This window comes from Somniosus microcephalus, chromosome 31 (assembly GCF_052327205.1).
Source record: "Somniosus microcephalus isolate GS21.2 chromosome 31, FLI_Smic_1.0, whole genome shotgun sequence".
Classification (NCBI taxonomy): domain Eukaryota; kingdom Metazoa; phylum Chordata; class Chondrichthyes; order Squaliformes; family Somniosidae; genus Somniosus; species Somniosus microcephalus.
This window is the reverse complement of record NC_141017.1, coordinates 36,441,038-36,453,914: the sequence shown is the minus strand read 5'-3', so window position 1 is coordinate 36,453,914 and position 12,877 is coordinate 36,441,038. Positions and strand designations below refer to the sequence as shown.

General features: G+C 52.4%; 1 protein-coding gene across 1 annotated transcript in view; it reads right to left on the bottom strand.

Annotated features, from left to right (window-relative positions):
- Positions 1-3,945: 3,945 nt before the first annotated feature.
- The window catches only part of LOC147097745 (asialoglycoprotein receptor 1-like), a 56,295-nt gene continuing 47,363 nt past the window's right edge, over positions 3,946-12,877 (bottom strand). The window contains exons 5-8 of the mRNA XM_085971804.1: positions 12,688-12,765; positions 8,919-9,070; positions 6,386-6,498; positions 3,946-5,524 (exon numbers count right to left, since the gene is read on the bottom strand). Coding sequence (XP_085827930.1) covers positions 5,395-5,524; positions 6,386-6,498; positions 8,919-9,070; positions 12,688-12,765 — 473 coding nt within the window. The 3' untranslated portion in view covers positions 3,946-5,394. The remainder of the gene's footprint in view (positions 5,525-6,385; positions 6,499-8,918; positions 9,071-12,687; positions 12,766-12,877) is intronic.

Genomic DNA, 12,877 nt, shown 5'->3' with positions numbered 1-12,877 from the left:
CAGTTGGGCCGAATGGCCTGTTTCTGTGCTTTAAGTTCTGTGTAATTCTATGTATAATTCCAAATGCCAGTTTTTGCTGTGGGGATAACGCCGCTCACTGTTATTTATAGGTAAATGGTTCAGCCGGGGGCGGGGGGGGGGGGCGCAGATACGCGGTTAAATCTATTAGAAAGGATGCAATAACTGGGGACTTAGAAACTAATAGTAAGATTGGGCAGAGTCAACATGGATTTATGAAAGGGAAATCCTGTTTGACAAACCTATTGGAGTCCTTTGAGGATGTAACTAGTGGAGTAGACAAAGGGGAACCGGTAGATGTGGTGTATCTGGATTTTCAGAAGGCCTTCGATAAGGTCCCACACAAGAGGTTGGTGGACAAAATTAGGGCACATGGAATTGGGGGTAATGTACTAGCATGGATTGAGAATTGGTTAACAGACAGAAAACAAAGAGTTGGGATAAACGGGTCTTTTTCAGGATGGCAGGCTGTGACTAGTGGGGTACCGCAAGGATCGGTGCTTGGACCCGTTATTCACAACCTATATCAATGATTTGGATGAGGGGACTAAATGTAACATTTCCAAATTTGCTGATGACACAAAGCTAGGTGGCAGTGTCAGTTGTGAAGAGGATGTGAAGAGGCTTCAAGGGGATCTCGACAGGCTCAATGAGTGGGCGGGAACATGGCAGATGAATTATAATGTGCATAAATGTGAAGTTATCCACTTTGGCAGAAAAAACAGAAAGGCAGAGTATTTCCTAAATGGTGAAAGATTGGGGAATGCAGATGCTCAAAGGGACCTGGGTGTCCTTGTACATGAGTCACTGAAAGTGAACGTGCAGGTGCAGCAAGCCATTAGGAAGGCAAATGGTATGCTGGCCTTCATTACAAGAGGATTTGAGTACAGGAGTAAACAAGTCTTACTCCAATTATATAGGGCCTTGGTGAGACCACACCTGGAGTACTGTGTACAATCTTGGTCTCCTTACCTAAGGAAGGATATACTTGCCATAGAGGGAGTGCAACGAAGGTTCACGAGATTGATTCCTGGGATGGCAAGACTGTCGTATGAGAAGAGATTGAGTAAACTAGGCCTGTATTCTCTTGAATTCAGAAGAATGAGAGGGGATCTCATTGAAGCATACTAAATTATTACAGGGCTTGTTAGGATGGATGCTGGGAGAATGTTTCCCTTGGCTGGGGAGTCTAGAACCAGGGGCCACAGCCTCAGGATAAAGGGTAGACCATTCAGGACAGAGATGAGAAGAAATTTCTTCACACAGAGGGTGGTGAATCTTTGGAATTCTCTACCCCAGAGGGCTGTGGAGGCTCAATCATTGGGTATATTCAAAACAGAAGTCGATAGATTTCTGACTAGTAAAGGCATCAAGGGATATGGCGATAGGGCCGGTGAATGGAGTTGAGGCAGAAGATCAGCCATGGTCTCATTGAATGGCGGAGCAGGCTCGAAGGGCCGAATGGCCTACTCCTGCTCCTATTTCTTATGTTCTTAAATGGGTGTCAACCAAACAGCCTTTTTCCCATCTCCAATATTTTTATGAAAGTATTCGAGGAAAATTGTTTAAAAAGCGCAGTTTCTTTTGATGCTCCCTCTGACTGTTCTCCTGGGTTATCTGCGGCAGTGTCCCGGAGATTAACCTTCAGTTCCTGGAGACTCCAGGGCAATCCTGGAGGGTTGATGATCCTACTGGTGGGCTCCACTCTTCCTACATGCATCTGAGTCCCCTTAGCTCCATCTTATACTCCTCCATGATAATGGCATACAATAGCCTGGACGACGTTCAGGCTTGGGCTGATAAGTGGCAGGTAACATTCACGCCACAGAAGTGCCAGGCAATGACTATCTCCAACAAGCGAGAGTCTAACCACCTCTCCATGACATTCAATGGCATTACCATCGCCAAATCCCCCACCATCAACATCCTGGGGGTCACCATTGACCAGAAACTTAACTGGACCAGCCACATAAACACTGTGGCAACAAGAGCAGGTCAGAGGCTGGGTATTCTGCGGTGAGTGTCTCACCTCCTGACTCCCCAAAGCCTTTCCACCATCTACAAGGCACAAGTAAGGAGTGTGATGGAATACTCTCCACTTACCTGGATGAGTGCAGCTGCAACAACACTCAAGAAGCTCGACACTATCCAGGACAAAGCAGCCCGTTTGATTGGCACCCCATCCACCACCTTAAACATTCACTCCCTCCACCACTGGCGCACCGTGGCTGCAGTGTGTACCATCTACAAGATGCACTGCAGCAACTCACCAAGGCTTCTTCGGCAGCACCTCCCAAACCCGCGACCTCTTCCACCTAGAAGGACAAGGGCAGCAGGCGCATGGGAACACCACCACCTCCAAGTTCCTCTCCAAGTCACACAGCATCCTGTCTTGGAAATATATTGGCCGTTCCTTCATCGTCGCTGGGTCAAAATCCTGGAACTCCCTCCCTAACAGCACTGTGGGAGCACCTTCACCACACGGACTGCAGCGGTTCAAGAAGGCGGCTCACCACCACCTTCTCAAGGGGCAACTAGGGATGGGCAATAAATGCTGGGCCTTGCCAGCAACGCCCACATCCCATGAGCAAATTTTAAAAAAAATAGCGTGCCCATGGGGAATGCCATAGCTGATCGTGAGGATCCCTGACTGTGGGAGGTTGGGGGTCCTGATGATATGGTGGTGGGCCAACCCTGCCTGAAGCAATGGCAGGTTTATTTGTGCTCAGAAATCCCAAACCAAAAAAGTTTCACAAGAAATGCTTCCCAGCTGTAGAAATAAATGTTTAAACTCTCCAAACTCTTCCTGCTCACAAACCCTGAATTCCCCGCCTTGATCAGGTGATCTCGACAGCCGCTGATCCTCGTGTATCTCAGTCTAACTTACCCCGAGTGCATTAGCCGTGCAAACCCCCAGGAAACGTGCAGATGCTGGGCCACTGGCCCCTCACTCTGACAACATGCACATTAATTTGGCGGACGGATCACAGGAAGCCTCAAAAAGGGAAAGGGAAATCCAACAGTACAGAGAGATCTGGGGGTCCTCATACATGAAACACAAAAAGTTGGCATGCAGGTACAGCAAATAATTAGGAAGGCAAATGGAATGTTGCCCCTTATTTCAAGGGGGATGGAGTATAAAAGTAGGGAAGTCTTGCTACAACTGTACAGGGCACTGGTGAGACCACACCTGGAGTACTGCGTACAGTTTTGGTCTCCTTATTTAAGGAGGGATATACTTGCATTGGAGGCAGTTCAGAGAAGGTTCACGAGGTTGATTCCTGAGATGGAAGGGTTGTCTTATGAGGAAAGGTTGGGCCTATACTCATTGGAGTTTAGAAAAATGAGGTGATCTTATTGAAACATATAAGATTCTGAGGGGGTTGGACAGGGTGAATGCTGAGAGGATGTTTCCCCTCGTGGGGGAATCTAGAACTCAGGGGCAAAGTTTCAGAATAAGGGGTCACCCATTTAAGACGGAGATGAGGAGGAATTTCTTCTCTCTGAGGGTCGTGAATCTTTGGAATTCTCTGCCCCAGAGAGCTGTGGAGGCGGAGTCATTGAATATATTCAAGGCGGAGATAGACAGACATTTGAGCAACAGGGGAGTCAAGGGGTATGGGGAGAGAGTGGGAAAGTGGAGTTGAGGTCGATGATCAGCCAATGTCTTATTGAATGACGGAGCAGGCTCGAGGGGCCGAATGGCCGACTCCTGCTCCTATTTTTTATGTTCTTATGATGCAAAATGGTCTTCCACCCGAGTCCCATGCCGAAAGAAATGTGCTGCTCCGCTGATACACTGGGCAACAGCCAGGAAACTCCCCCCACACCTAACGTGAGGGGGTGCACCGAACTAACGGGACCGCTATCGTCAGACGCAGCTTAGCCTATAACATGTTATAACATTATAACTCCATGACAGGTACACAGGAGAGCTCCAGAGCTTTATTTTAAACAAAATTGTCACATCGCAAACTGTAAGAGTGAGCCTTTAAAAAACCGCTTCGTCACGCATGTTAAATTGAGTTGCTGGCTCCTCTCGGTAATACTTGGACTCAGCCGTTTGGCCTGTTTTATGTGTGTTTTCCGGTCACGGGGCTAGAAATTCGGTGCATTTGCGCCTCTCCCTAACGGGGCACAAACGACTTTTTGTCCCGGGGTGCGGTGCCGCTAACGACTCCCGCTAACTTCAGTGGGAGTTTAGCGGCAGCGGTAACTGGTAGCGCCCCCGTTCCGCTGCGCAGGCGACGATGATGTCATAAACCGCGCACAGCGCCCCGCCGCCTGCAAAATTGGCCCGCGGGCCTCCTGAATCTGCGCCGGGCGGTGACAGCGACCGATTCAGGGGGGCGGGAACGGAACGGCGGGAGGCTCGCGGGGCGGTAAGTAAAGGGGAGGTGGCGGGCGGGGGGAAAAAATCCGTCTGACTTACTTGTGGCGGCCCGTTGCCTCTTTGAACGCGGGGTCTGTGCCACGATCTGGCAGCCCGGCACTCCTCTTGAGGTTAGCGCTCTTAAGAAAGAAGTGGAGCGAACTAGCGCGCCACCTCCCTCTTGGGGCGCTAAAACTGAAGTTAGCGATCACAGGCGCTATTTTCGACGGGCGCTAAATTTAGTGCCCGGACAATGTTAGCGACCCAAAATGGTCACGAACAAACTTTTCCCCCCATAGAATCTTACAGCACAGAAGGAGGCCATTCGGCTCATCATGCCTGTGCCGGCTCTTTGAAAGAACTCTCCAATTAGTCCCACTCCCCCCTGCTCTTTCCCCAGAGCCCTGGAAATGTCTCCTTATTGTGCTTTGGTATTGGCGCAATGCAGGTGAAAGAATAATAAAGTCAGCGACGGCGTAGGACCTGAAGCAACTTGACAGCTTGACGCACTTTCTGGTTGAATTTCTGCGGGGCGGAGGGGGTGGGTCCTCCTGATCGTCTGCCGTGACTTCAGTGGAAAATCTCAGGTGGACGTAAAAAGACCCCACGGCCACTATTTCGGAGAAGAGCAGGCGGGGGGGGGGGGGAGTTCTCCCCGGTGTCCTGGGGCCAATATTTATCCCTCAATCAACATCACTAAAAACAGATGATCTGGGTCATCATCACATTGCTGTTTGCGGGAGCTTGCTGTGTGCAGATTGGCTGCCGCGTTTCCTACATTACAGCAGTGACTGCACTTCAAGACGTACTTTGTCGGCCGTGAAGAGCTTTGGGATATCCCGAGGTAGTGAAAGGCGCTGTATACTGTCAGCTGCGCAGAGAGTAATGAGCCGCAAGAAGTCCTTAAAGAAGGAAGGGAATTAAAGAAAATACAAAATAGTTGGTGCTTTCATGTTCCAGATGTTGAACAGCCACAACATGCTGCGACCGACTCAGCAAGATGCTCATTGCTGAGATTCTTTTTCACAGATGAAGTAATCCTTCATTGAGCAGGGAGCATCGTTCCACATGCCATTAACCCACAGGTGTGCACAGCCTTCATTGTGGTTGTTTGGTTCTCCCGGCATCCAAAACCTGAGGAAGAAAACCCAGTTATTACTGTATCCAATCCCCGGGATTTACCACTGCAGCTTAGCTAAACTAGCACGCCCATTAAGGAGCGAATCCTACGATCGGGACACCATCTAAAATTCTCGTCCTTGTTTTCAAATCCCTCCCTGGCCTCGTCCCCACCTCCCTCTCTCTGTCACCTCCTCCAGCCCCACAAACCTCTGAGATCTCTGCGCTCCTCCAATTCTGGCCTCTTGCGCATCCCCGATTTTAATCGCTCCACCATGGGCGGCTGAACCTCCAGCTGCCTGGACCCCAAGCTCTGGAATTCCCTCCCTGAACCTCTCCGCCTCTCTCTCCTCCTCTAAGACGTTCCTTAAAACCTCCCTCTTTGACCGAGCTTTTGGTCAGCTGTCCTAATATCTCCTTATGTGGCTCGGTGTCAAATTTTGTTTGATTAATCGCTCCTGTGAAGCGCCTTGGGATGTTTTACTACGTTAAAGGCGCTGTATAAATGCAAGTTGTTGTTGTTGTTGAAGTTGTTGTTTAAAGAGACAGTCAGGACACCATTTGAAGAGAGGATCTCCATCAGACCTGCTTTTTTGACTCGGGAATTACACCATCAGGATCGCACTACACATCAGGCGGATGTTGTTCACCATTATGAATGGTTCCGTGTCTCTATAACACAATAGCAATTGTTTCTCACAGTATCTGGCTGTGGGAGTATGTGGCATTATTGAAAACGACGATATTGGAACCTGCATTTTTGCATAAAGTCATCTATTTTTGATGAAATAAAGCCAGCCGTACAGAAAGTGCCGTAACTCACTCAGAGGGCCTTGTGTCTGGCGCTTGCCTTGTGAATCCTTTGACTGAACTTACTTTGGTGTTGTTTCATAAGTGGTGCCATCCACCCATTGCCAGTTGTTCTTATTGTTGAGATCAATCAGACCAATCCAGAACCTCTTGGATCCAGTTTCCAACGTAGCGAAATGCTGCTCAAGATGGAAATAGAATTAGTCATTAAGAAAAGGGAGATTATTTAATACGCCGTGTTATCGGCGGAGTCTGCAATTGGGGGGGTCCTCGGGCAAGCTCAACTCTCGTGGTGCCCACCCTCCAGGATTGTTCTGGAATCTCCAGGAACGAAAGAGGATTCTCCGGGGGGGGAGGGGCACTGCTGCTGGCCACACCCGGGAGAAAAATCATCCAGACATTGTCTCACCAGCAACCAGTCCAAATAAACCTTTTTATCTTTAATCGGCGCGCAGATTCCCTCCCTGCTATCGGGCAAGGCCAGATTCTGAGGCGCTAGTCCCACCTGGTGCTGGATATTAATAATACGGCCAGGTTCAACTGGGATCAGGTAGGACACCTGGGGAAAGCACAGTGTCTAACACACACTGAGGCGACGGAGGAGGATAACTGGTCCCATTAGATCTTTATTGGGGTTCTGAATGAATTCTCATCAGCGTTACAGGAAGCCACAGTACTCAAGACACGGTCCCATCTTCTGCCCTGTCCCACCCACCCTGCCCTCCTCCAACATCCCCCCACCCTGCCCTCCTCCAACACCCCCCCACCCTGCCCTCCTCCAACACCCCCCCACCCTGCCCTCCTCCAACATCCCCCCACCCTGCCCTCCTCCAACACCCCCCCCACCCTGCCCTCCTCCAACATCCCCCCCACCCTGCCCTCCTCCAACACCCCCCCACCCTGCCTTCCTCCAACATCCCCCCACCCTGCCCTCCTCCAACACCCCCCCCACCCTGCCCTCCTCCAACATCCCCCCCACCCTGCCCTCCTCCAACACCCCCCCACCCTGCCCTCCGCCAACATGCCCCCCACCCTGCCCTCCGCCAACATGCCCCCCACCCTGCCCTCCTCCAACATCCCCCCCACCCTGCCCTCCTCCAACATCCCCCCCACCCTGCCCTCCTCCAACACCCCCCCACCCTGCCCTCCTCCAACATCCCCCCCACCCTGCCCTCCTCCAACACCCCCCCACCCTGCCCTCCGCCAACATGCCCCCCACCCTGCCCTCCTCCAACATCCCCCCCACCCTGCCCTCCTCCAACATCCCCCCCACCCTGCCCTCCTCCAACATCCCCCCCACCCTGCCCTCCTCCAACACCCCCCCACCCTGCCCTCCTCCAACACCCCCCCCACCCTGCCCTCCTCCAACATCCCCCCCACCCTGCCCTCCTCCAACATCCCCCCCACCCTGCCCTCCTCCAACACCCCCCCCACCCTGCCCTCCTCCAACACCCCCCCCACCCTGCCCTCCTCCAACACCCCCCCACCCCGCCCTCCTCCAACACACCCCCCCACCCTGCCCTCCTCCAACATCCCCCCCACCCTGCCCTCCTCCAACAACCCCCCACCCCGCCCTCCTCCAACACCCCCCCCACCCTGCCCTCCTCCAACACCCCCCCCACCCTGCCCTCCTCCAACACCCCCCCCACCCTGCCCTCCTCCAACACCCCCCCACCCCGCCCTCCTCCAACACAGCCCCCCACCCTGCCCTCCTCCAACACACCCCCACCCTGCCCTCCTCCAACACCCCCCCACCCTGCCCTTCTCCAACACCCCCCCACCCTGCCCTCCTCCAACACCACCCCCACCCTGCCCTCCTCCAACACCCCCCCCACCCTGCCCTCCTCCAACAGCCCCCCCACCCTGCCCTCCTCCAACATCCCCCCCACCCTGCCCTCCTCCAACACCACCCCCACCCTGCCCTCCTCCAACATCCCCCCCACCCTGCCCTCCTCCAACACCCCCCCACCCTGCCCTCCTCCAACATCCCCCCCACCCTGCCCTCCTCCAACATCCCCCCCACCCTGCCCTCCGCCAACATCCCCCCCACCCTGCCCTCCGCCAACATCCCCCCCACCCTGCCCTCCTCCAACATCCCCCCCACCCTGCCCTCCGCCAACACCCCCCCACCCTGCCCTCCTCCAACATCCCCCCCCACCCTGCCCTCCTCCAACATCCCCCCACCCCGCCCTCCTCCAACATCCCCCCACCCTGCCCTCCGCCAACATCCCCCCCACCCTGCCCTCCTCCAACATCCCCCCCACCCTGCCCTCCTCCAACATCCCCCTCCCGCAGGACCCTTCCTACACTGCCCCTTGCCCTGCCTCACTGGGGCCACCCTATCCCTACCTCATCTCCTTAGCTGCCACAGTCATAGGCACATAGGGACAGGAGGAGGCCATTCAGCCCTTCCAGTCTGTTCCGCCATTCAATTAGATCATGGCTGGTCTGTATCTTGACTCCATTTACCCGCCGCGGTTCTGTAACCATTAACACCCTTGCCTAACAAAAATCAGACTGGTTTGGATCTACAAAATATTGGCAATCCCATCTAGAATAGGGAGACGAAACAGCGCTCGTTGTGCAAGCTTAGCTTTACCTGCTCTTTAACGTTGTTAATGACGAGGAGGTGGGTCCCACGGAGGGAACAGTACAAGTTGCTTGAGTTCCAAGTGGCTTGTTTAGTTGAAAAATAGTAACAGCTCCCATTAAAGTGTAGCCAGTGCCGGGGGCATTGAAGGTCTTGGCAGGCTGAAAAACATTCGACATTCACCTGCCAATCCACAAAGTAGCAGACGTTTCACTAAATCAATACAGCGTGGCGGAAGTGACTTTCAGCCAATCACAGTTGTCAGGGCGAAGAGGGCTTCCGTGATGTACTTGTTCCTCAACCTTCAAAGTAATGATTTCCCTCCAATTCTGGCCTCTTGAGCATCCCCGATTTCAATCGCTCCACCATTGGCGGCCGTGCCTTCAGCTGCCTGGGCCCTAAGCTCTGGAATTCCCTCCCTAAACCTCTCCGCCTCTCTCTCCTCCTTTAAAACACTGTCGACCTGTCGCACTCACACCCACCATAATGAAGTGTTTCGAGAGACTGGTCCTGGCTCACATCAAAGCCAGTGTTCCCGCCTCTCTTGACCAACACCAGTTTGCCTACCGTGCAAACAGATCAACGGAGGATGCAATCACAACTGCTCTACACTCAGCACTGAATCACTTAGATGGTAAGGGGACCTACATCAGAATGCTGTTCATAGACTACAGCTCAGCATTCAACACTATCGTCCCCAACAAGCTGGCCACCAAACTCCAAACTCTTGGCCTGAACACTTCCCTCTGCAACTGGACCCTGGACTTCCTAACAAACAGGCCCCAGTCTGTCAAATTAAGTAACCACACCTCCCCCCCCTGACCCTGAACACGGGGGCCCCACAAGGATGTGTGCTGAGCCCCCTCCTCTACTCCCTCTTCACCCACGACTGTGTGGCTGTTCATGGTTCCAACACCATCATCAAGTTTGCGGATGATACCACGGTAGTAGGCCAGATCACCAACAACGATGAGTCAGCCTACAGGGAGGAGGTCCAGCATCTCGTGAAGTGGTGCGCCGATAACAACCTGGCCCTTAACATCAAGAAAACCAAAGAAATCATTGTGGACTTCAGGAAGTCTAAAGGCGGAAGTCACACCCCCATCCACATCAATGGGGCTGTGGTGGAAAGGGTGGACAGCTTTAAGTTCCTCGGAGTCCACATCATGGAAGACCTCTCCTGGTCCCTCAATACCTCCTCTCTGGTGAAGAAGGCCCAGCAGCGCCTATATTTCCTAAGGAGGCTGAAGGGATGTAACCTGTCACCCCTGATCCTCTCTAACTTTTACCGCTGCACAATAGAGAGCATCCTGACAAACTGTATCACAGTATGGTATGGCAGCTGTAGCTACTATGACCGGAAAGCCCTGCAGCGGGTAGTCAAAACTGCCCAACGCATCACCGGCACCCGGCTACCGACCATAGAGCACATATACCAGAAACGCTGTTTACGGAGGTCACGGTCCATCATCAAAGACCCTACACACCCCAGCCACAGTCTGTTCGCCCTCCTGCCATCTGGGAGACGCTACAGATGCATTCGCACCCGTACGACTAGATTTAGGAACAGCTTCTTTCCCAGGGCTGTCATCCTACTGAACTCCACAAATAAACTCTAAAGCCTGCACATCTGCCAATGCACTTTATTATGGTTATGTTTATGTTAATGTATTACAAGCCAAATGTATGTTGAATGTTTAAATGTCTTAATCTAAATGTACACTCTCGGGAGCCGCAAGCCTACATTTCGTTGTACTGCACTTGTGCACTAACAATGACAATAAAAGTTGATTTGATTTGATTTGATTTGACTCCTTAAAACCGTCGGCCGGAATGTTGTCTACCTGGGCGGGTCTGGTGTGGCCGGTGTCCGTGGCGGGTCGCGACCCCGCTGTTGAAAATGAACTTACCTTAATGTGACCTATTGAGCCTGCTCAGCGCGTTACCCGGCCCCATTAGGTGGTGCGGGTCTGGTGAGGTCATTCATGACACGTTTTCATCCGGGCTCCTTAAAGGGACCATGGCCACATTAGATTTGGCATTTAATCTAACATCGTGCAGTCAGGGCACTACAGCATTGGAGTGCTGCAAACACTGACAATTACTGCACAGAGGCAGAGGACTGCACCCAGGTTCTCCAATGACTCCCTCCATATGCTTATGGAGGGAGTCACAGCACGCAGGGAGGTCCTCTTCCCTTCCCATGGGCAGAAGAGAGCTCCCCAGGAGACTAAAACAGCCTGGTTGCACATTGCACAGGAGGGCACCAGAAGGGATGTGTTCAGGGGGACCTGGGTGCAGTGGCGTAAACATTTCAACGATCTCATGAGATCACGAAATGTTAGTACAAAACCGCACTCAACCTCATCCTGCTGTGCCACTCATCACATCCCCATCACTCTGCTTTCCCTACCCTACTCCTGCACATACTTACCCACACCAACTTACCTTGTACCTCCACCCATCTCTCTCTATCTACATTATCACATCTCCATCTCACTAGCCACCCCTCACAGTCACCCTCCTCCTAATGAGATCAGACCAACTAACAACACACAAGGGTAGGCACTTGTGTGTTTTAGCCAATGTTCATGTGAAGTTTCTGTTAATGTGCTGTCATACATAAAAGTCTTTATTTTCAACACTTGGACAGATTTGTGTGCACCTTTGGAAGTGGCTTAGTGAGTTGCAGTGAATGGTGAGACATAACGTTACCCCCCACAATGGTGGTGAGTGTGAAAGGAATGGCTTGGGCATTGTAGGAATGCTTTATGGTGTTGGTGTGGGGTGGTGCCAACCTGGCGCATCATGTGGCAGCCAGGGTATGCAGCGTCAAGTGAAGTAAATGTGGCCATGGTGAGGCCATCCCTGGCACCCGGGCAGCAATGTGGTCAGGTGTTGATGCCCTCTGTCCTGTGCAGCATCAGTGTGATTGCAGAGAAGGTTGGTGTTGTTGTTGGTGCTGCTGGTGTTGGGGCTGATCGTGGTCAGATTCTGAGGACCAAGGTGAGAGAGTATAAAGGGCACCCATGCTGATGGAATAGATGGCAGGTGAAGTACAGATGACAGAAGCGATCTGCCAATGGTGAGAGAGTTCTTCAAATGAGGAGAGACTGGATGAAGACTTTGCTGGAAAGACTTGCAGCTTGCTGAATCTGTGCTGGGAATGGACTGAGAAACAACTTCTGCCTGAGGAAAGTGATCAGCTGTCAGGTGGGAGCTTTTACTGTACATTTGATGTTGTCAAGTAATCAGCTGGAGCAATGGCCATTGAACTCCCACCTCAGGTTGACAGGCGTGGTTCCCGAGCTGCGTGAATCCCGTGGCCATGCAGGGAAATTTTAAATGTCAGGGGAATAGGCTCTTAAGTGCTTGTAAACTATCTGATATTGGGTCGCCCGCCGCTGCCTGGGGGAAAGGCGTGTGGGAGCGAGATGACAGCGGGTTCCCGACCCTCTGTCAAAAATAACAACTTTCCCACCCGACCCACCACCGATCGGGCCCACTACCACCCCGGAATATTCCAGCTTACCTCTTTGGCCAACCTGTGCTAATATCCCCTTGTGAATCCCGCGGGAGCGCACCAGAATTATGCTAATGAGGCTGCCAAAGCAGGCAATCTGTCTTCAGGAGATGACCAGGGAGAAAAACTGCCAGAAATAGACCAGCCTGCACACTGTTGGCATCGATGCCCCACATCCGCTCGATCAAACTGCTCATCATTTACACATCGACAGGCACTCACTTTATTTAAATCGATTATCTTCAGATAACTCACCAGGTTCGGGCAGCATTTCCAGTTTCCTGGTGAAAATGGTTATTAAGTTAGCAATCTTCCTTGACAAATCCGCCATAACTGAACAGTAAGAGAGAATCAAAAGTAGATCAGAAGGAGTGGTAAATACACACTCACAGACACACACTCACAGATACACACACACACTCACAGACACACACACTCACACACA